The sequence below is a fragment of the Cibotium barometz genome, chromosome 25 (genome assembly GCF_041138505.1).
Source record: "Cibotium barometz isolate CiBa-2024 chromosome 25, ASM4113850v1, whole genome shotgun sequence".
Taxonomy (NCBI): domain Eukaryota; kingdom Viridiplantae; phylum Streptophyta; class Polypodiopsida; order Cyatheales; family Cibotiaceae; genus Cibotium; species Cibotium barometz.
Window position 1 is genome coordinate 45204018 of NC_141070.1, and position 7471 is coordinate 45211488.

General features: G+C 39.3%; 1 protein-coding gene across 1 annotated transcript; it reads left to right on the forward strand.

Moving 5' to 3' along the window:
* Positions 1 to 2648: 2648 nt before the first annotated feature.
* LOC147624614 (uncharacterized) lies at positions 2649 to 5610 on the forward strand. The gene is made up of 5 exons (XM_086819631.1): positions 2649 to 2786; positions 3060 to 4357; positions 4444 to 4549; positions 4663 to 4850; positions 4958 to 5610. Exons 2-5 carry the CDS (start codon positions 3291 to 3293, stop codon positions 5220 to 5222), a joined length of 1626 nt encoding a protein of 541 aa, XP_086675757.1. The 5' UTR covers positions 2649 to 2786; positions 3060 to 3290; the 3' UTR covers positions 5223 to 5610.
* The last annotated feature ends 1861 nt before the right edge of the window (positions 5611 to 7471 follow it).

The following is a 7471-nucleotide window of genomic DNA, read 5'->3' on the forward strand; positions in this document are numbered from 1 at the left end:
TCCCCTAGCTAGAACAAGGAGGAAGGGATATCTCCTAGTTGGATCAATAAGGAGGTATTCATACTACTAAGGATTGGGACCATAATTAATAATTAGTGCCATGGACCATTATCCAACCCATCTAGATCTAAAATATAAATGGGTTGGATAATCTTGTTTAGTGAGTGCAAGAATCAAATACAATGAAGAGTTAGCCACTCTTCCCTTCGTATCCACATCACTCATAAACCTTTTTAAGGGGACTAATAGTAGGTCGTTAAGCAAATGATGGGAATCGTGTGCTTCTCATCACTAAAATCTAGATCTAAAATCTTGTTTTTAGTGAGTGGAAGAATCAAATACAAATAAAGAGTTAGCAACTTTTCCCTTTATATCCACATCACCTCTACACCTTTTAGGTGGCCTAATAGTAGGTCATTAAGTAAATGATGTGAATAACGTGAATTCTCCATTTTCCATTATACCAGTACAGATGTAGATCATGGATTTTCCAATTCTTTGCAAGTAATAAAAAATATTTAAAAAAAAGCACGAGTATTGTGTTAAGTAAGCAATTTATTCAAAGTTGGAGTTTCACGTGGCACACTTTATTACTTGATGTTTGGTGAGGTTGAACAATATAATTTCATAGGAGTTAGCACACAAAAAAAGAGCAAAATGACCACAAAAAGAAGTGGTGAGCACTAGAAACACATCTCAAGAGATGGCTTGCTTAGATTTGGAAGTGTCACATACTAGTTAAAGTAAAGCTTTACGTATAGAAAGTTTGTTCTTGTAGTTCATACTTATACTAAAAAATGACAAAATACTAAGGGGATACATTTCGTTTAAATAAATCTTTGAATGAAATCATTGAGTAAGTATTTTTTCATAACACTTCAAACATCGAATATGTAAGCAACATAATGTAGAACTTATTCTTACCCGTTTGAAACAATTGACTACTCCATGGAAATTAAAAGCACACAATGTGATCCATGCAATAATGAGCCACATTTGCATGGTGTGAGTGGTCCAAAGAATCATTTGTGGTGTGAGTTGTGCCTAATGTCATGCCTTGTGTTCTCTAGATTTCCACCTAGCATCATTCATGATATATTCGAGCAATTCATTAATCAAGTAGGTAGCAAGCATCTTGATAATGGCATATCCTTGTTTTCAGTGCCTCGTTTAATAAAAGCTACACCCTTTATTGATCGTGTAAAATGTGACTCTTTTCCTTTCTTGTTGAAAAGTTTTAGTGGGTGTGTGGGTTAAGTATCTTATCATGTTCACATGCCATGATGGATCTAGAATGGTAGTTAATATGTTCATTAAAAGGTAAAACACTTATATAGTATTTTTTTTACGTTTCATCAATTTCTACATTGAAGCATGAGAACTGCAACATTTGTGTCTAGTCGATGACAATAACAAGGGCACCAATGGTGGTGTAGAGGGTTGCATGCTAAGACAAGATATAGGAAGAGAGTTCCAAAGAGTAAGGAGAAAGCCCCAAGATGACCAATATGAGAAAGTAGTGGTTGCCACATCCATGGCTTTGTATAAGTGAGAACTACAATGCAACACATGTCAAGAGTTAGTGAATTTGAGAATGGAGGGCTTATATTTTTTTGGGAACCATGCTATGCTACCATATATGAGAATTGCTAGATACAATGCCGCACATTTCTAAAGCTAGAGAATGGAAGGCTAAAAATTATTTTGGGGCTAGCGGTAAGAAGGGAATTTTTATTTTAATTTTGAAGCAAAGCTCCATGAATAATTGTTTTGCATATAACTTCATGCGTCTTTGTCATGGTGGGGTGTACACTAGGGTGGAACACATGCATTTTTCACTACACAATGTGGAATAGTGAAAGTATGAAGGTATTTTGGTTTCAACTTGTTATGTTGTGAGCCGGATCAATTATGCAAGATTATGTTGTGAGCCTGATCAATTATGCAAGATTATACAAGCAAAAGTAAAAAACTTTTTGTTTTCTACAAAACATACTCGATTCTTTTAATAGTTTCTCATATAGAGTGCATCGGTGAATCACTCAATGTTTTTGAGTTTATGATGCTACTTTTTGATGTTCTTGTAAAACCGTCAAATGATATGGATGTGTAGCATTTTCATTTTTACATGCTAAGTTGATTTTTGTGATGGTAAGTAAAAATAGAAAGTTTGAAAGTATCTTAGGTATGATATAGCTTCAAGATCTGCAAATTTAAGGGAAAACCTATGCTAAAAAAAGTAGCAGCAACAGCAGCAGTAGAGCAGCAACAGTAGTAGTGGTGGTGGTGGTAGGAGAGGTAGCAGTGGTTAGGGGCTTTACACAGTGGGTTGTAATAATGCACCTCTTCCGCGCAGTGTACCTTTAAAGTCAAACTTAGGTGTCGAGGGTTTGCTTCTAGTGCCCAACATACATTCTCAAGTCTCTAACTACCCTTAGAAGTTGTATGGTTTGTTGAGAAAAGTATTTGATGTGAACAACCAGGAGGACATAAGCCTCTCGATAATTTCCAAGAAATTACACATAGTTGGTAGATTCCACGTGTTATTTCCACGTGTTATTCCGAAGGGTGACCTATTCAAGTGGTTGGCTACCGCGTGCTGACCCAATTTTTGGGGTCTTTTTTTGAATGATAAAAACAGAGGCTTTTTGCACGCTTCTCCTATCAAGCATTCTTCGTCCTCGCATTGCTCCCTCCTGTGTTGGAGGTCGGTGGCCGCGTCCGAGATTTGCTTGCCCTCTCCAACGCAGTTTCTACACCCCCCTTCGCCGCCGATTTCATTCGAGGTATTTTCCTGGATCTCCATTGCCGTTTTTAGGAGCAGTTCCCCGGCTCTTATCCTCTGCTTTCCTCGACTAGCTTTTTAGGGTTTCATTGAATTGCATGCTGATGCTTTTTTTCCTCAATTTTCCTTTATTAGGGTTCCTTTTTCTGTTTTGTTAGGATTTGTGTTATGGATTTGTAAGAACTTGCCTTGTTGGATTTTCGAGTATACGCGGGTGCGGACATTTTAGGGTTTCCTTGTCGGGCTAACCGAGCAGAACCTTTGTGTGTTACAGATTCGCCTTGTGATTACCTGGGGCAATACATACAGAAAGCATTTTGCAACAACAAGCAGGAGATTCTCTTCCATTTCATCACAAGACTCATACACAGACTTGTGCATCTGGTCGTTCTGTGATCAGGGTTAGGCTTAGGGTTTTCCTTCTCCTATATCTGCTTTGGGCTACTCTTATCAGTTTTAGGGATTTCCCCCCAATCGGTTAGCAGAACCTCACATTTATTGCTTGATGGGAGTTCTGTCACCCAGGCTCCATGGATCCATCACTGCCATCGCGGCTATGGCTACTGTATCTGTGTGGACCGAGTTGCCAGATAAGTCCTACCTGAGAGCATTCTCCAATGCCACAGGTCAAACACTTCTGCTTTCCTCCCTTTATGCCCCCATGGCATCATCGTCTTTTGATGTTGATTTTTCATTTTTCCCACCTACTAGCCCCCCCAAAGCCCCCATGGCATTGCCCCAGCCTGCTAATATGCCTCCCATGATCCGTGCCTTGCCAACCATGCCCACTGGTGCTAGCATTATGCCTTTCTCATCTTTTGCATCCCAATCAGCCTCCATCCGCTTCCACAAAGCTGCTCCCTTGCCATCACACGGTGAATTACGCTCCCTTCATTTGAAATCCTCTCTAGGCTTCTGCTATCGATCTTCATCGAGGTTGCTACCTTCAATGCTGAGGTGTTCTCATCCTTTATCCACTTTTCATACCTTGAAAATGTACCCAAAGTTGGAAAGCACTACATCAGTTCCGCATAGTCTCATGGAAAGTACAAAAACCCATGCTTCTTGGAAGTATCTTGATTCTGCTCCAAGCTGGCATTCACGTGTTAGTGCACTGCATCCCCTTGGTGGTCGAGTTGGGATTTCTCAAGGTTTTCAGTTCGAGAGAATCTTATCTTTTCTTCATGGTGCTCATGCATGCACTCCAATGGCTTCTACTGCTCTTCTTCACATGTGGCATGGCCCTCATATTGCTCCAAACTCTGAGCCGGATGGTGGTGAGAATCAGCTGGCCAAACAGAAGCCATCGGTGGCGGTTGTTTTACTTGGATGGCTGGGGGCTGAACACAGACACTTGAAAAAATATGCAGATTGGTATACATCAAGGGGAATACATGCGGTTACGTTTGTTGTTCCTATGAAGGACCTCTTGACTCTCAAGGCTGCAGACAGAGCTGAAAAACATGTAGATGTTCTCACTCAAAATTTGGTGCAGTGGCTTAAAGAAGATACCAAACAGGGCAATGAAAAGCTGGTGATTTTTCACACTTTCAGCAATACCGGCTGGCTCACGTAAGTACACTGTTTGTAGTGATCAATTTTGATTGAGTTCTTGCTTGAGGATGTTTAATCATCTTGTTTATGCCATGGTTATGCAGATATGGTGCTGTGCTTGAGAGGCTTATCAACCAAGGGGATGATTTTTTTGAGAAAATCAAAGGTTGTGTGGTGGATTCTGCACCCTCTGCAAGACCCGATCCACAGGTTTGCAAGTTGTTTAATTCTATCATTATGGTTAATTGATTTGGATTAGATTTAAAGATGGTTGATACTTATTTTGTTTCATTAATCATCTGATAAATGTTTTCTGCATGCAGGTTTGGGCATCAGGGTTTTCTGCAGCTTTTTTGAAGAAGGGCAGTGTGGCAACCCAGAAGCTGCAGTCTGGTGCCGATCGTTTGAATGGGATAATCACTTATTCGAAGCCCAGTTTGAAGGAGACTGCGTTGCATGCAATGCTGGAGAAATTCTTCTCTGTGTTTCTGCAAATGCCTTACGTGAATCGGTATGCCCAAACTCCTCTAATACCATTCAGTTGTCAGTGTGCTGCATTCATTCATCCCTAGTTTGGCAGAAGTGCTAACCAGGCTGTGCTTCTCTGTGTTACTGCAGACGGCTGAATGATGTGGTTTCAGTGTTGTCAAACCAACAGCCATCTTGCCCTCAATTATACATCTACAGCAGTGCTGACACTGTTATTCCTGCAAAGTCGGTGGAAGCATTCATTGAAGAACAAAAGAAGGCTGGGCGACTGGTGAGGGCTTGTAATTTTCAGTGCTCACCACACGTGGACCATTTCAGAACGTTCCCTGAAAAATACAGTGAGCAACTTACAAGCTTTCTCAAAGTGTGCATGCCACAATGGGTGAGCCAGTGAATGGATACTTGGTACTGGCATATGGTGGCACATTCAATATTCTGTGCATTGCAAACCTCTAGCGTCGTAAGCGCAAGAGAAAATTAGCAGCATGGAACACACTTTTGGAGCTTGTAACATTTTTTCAATTCTTTTCATGCTAAGGAAGACATACTATTCCAAGCATGGTATGTAGGCATTAGAGAGCTTCTATGGGTTTGCAACTTTGCTTTATTGGAGGTGTCTGTTTTCTGGTGACACTTCCAGTGGCATGCATATTGTTTTTTAGAGCTGGATCGACAGTGTTGATATGGAGAGTAGCTTTTGATACATGCGGCTGAGTGCAAAGCGCATTTGCCCTTTGTTGACACAAAAAGACTATACAACATGAAATTTTTATTTTTTACAAGAAGAATTTACTGAGGCTGCTGTTGTGAGTATTTGTGTAGGCTCTATCATGGTTAAGTTGATTGAGTAATGAATCCTTGGAATTCTTGATGTCACATATGTTGCCACCAAGATTGCTGTATAGACATTACTGTTCCTGCAACCAGCAGCTGTGAATGTGGTTTGAATGAATGCGAGAATCATAATGTGGTTGTGGTACATAACATGTAATTTAATGTTTACTTGAGGCCTTTAGGTTTTATCATCATAAATGGAAAAGCCAATAATTTGAAACCCTCTGCCTTGGATATATGTATATATATCTATCTATCTATCTATCTCTATATATATAACCTCTTTGCTTTCTCATTTATATAGAAGCCTACATTGTGAGAGTTATGAGCCCTGGTTTCAGAACGTGATTGGCCTAGCTTCAGAATGTGACGGGTTAAGCTTTTCAAAGGTGCAGTCGATTAGTTGCACCTTCAGTAGGTCCTTGCTTCCTGAAGGTTCAACAATTACAGATGTATGAAACTTATGAGAGAGAGAGAGAGAGAGAGAGAGAGAGAGAGAAACCAGAACAGCCTCAGGTCATTGTGAGAGCCACAGGGTAGATTGACTGTAACCAAAAACAGTGAACTGAGGCTGTTCAGGTTTCTCTCTCTCTCTCTCTCTCTACACTTGACTGAATTTTCATGTCTACCTAGCCATCAAATTGCCTTCCTGTTAGGCTTTAGTTTTCTAATGGTTCCTTGTGCTTCGTAAATTCCCAGCTATTCAAGTTTTTCTCAATGGAATCCTTCCAACTTGGCAGGTTTGTCATTTCTGCTGGAAATGTCTTGCGGGATGACGATGTTAGAGAGGGAGATGATGCTTCTTGTCGGGAACATGGAAATATTTTGTAGGTCTTTGATAAAGATTCTAGATTTATAAGGAAATCTCCTCTATATTTCTATAAAGTTATTGCTATTTTTATGTCTGGTGTTTTTTAAAACGTTTACCTTAGTCTTCTCTAAGAATATTCCCCACTTTTTAATCGATTAAGCTATTGATGAAAATTCCTACCAATGAAAAAACCCATATAGTAAGAAGGGGGATCAGGTTTGGTTGTCTCCAGATGCAAATAATGTATGTATATGTGTACATATACATACAAATGTATATGTATATACGAACATATGTATATACGTTTGTGTATTTATACGAAACACAAACATACAAATATGTATATGTATATACGAACATATGTATGTGTGCAAACACAAACATATGTATATATGTATACACATACATTTGAATGTATATATGTGTACAGGAATATTTACGTATAGCTATATATGTATTATATATATATATGTACATATATATATATATATATATATATATATGCATGCATGTAGGTATGGATGGATATATATATTCTCTCTCTCTCACACACACACACACACACATATATATATATATATATATATATAAACATTCACAGATTTATAGATATATATACGTATGTATAAAGAGAAAGAGAGCGCTTTTTATTAAGTAGCTAGCTTGCAATTTCAAAATGGGTAAGCTCACCAGCTGAAGGAAAATTCAAACAAAAACATAGCCTCCTGTAGGGTAAACCAAAAATACCACCCGAAATGCTTTTTCTTCTCATAATTAATCACTATGCAGCTTCTCACACACTGGATCTCTTTGCACCTAAAACAGGGCGCTCCAAGTCGTGTGTGTTAGGGTGCAATTAGTTTGTGGAGGCACTGACGATGTCAAACAGGTCGTTCACCAGCTTAAGGATAAATTGGAATTGAAGACACAGCCTTCCCTGGGGAAGAAGGCCAAAAATTAGAGAGGAAGGCTTTTCCTCTCTCAGAGATAAAATCTCT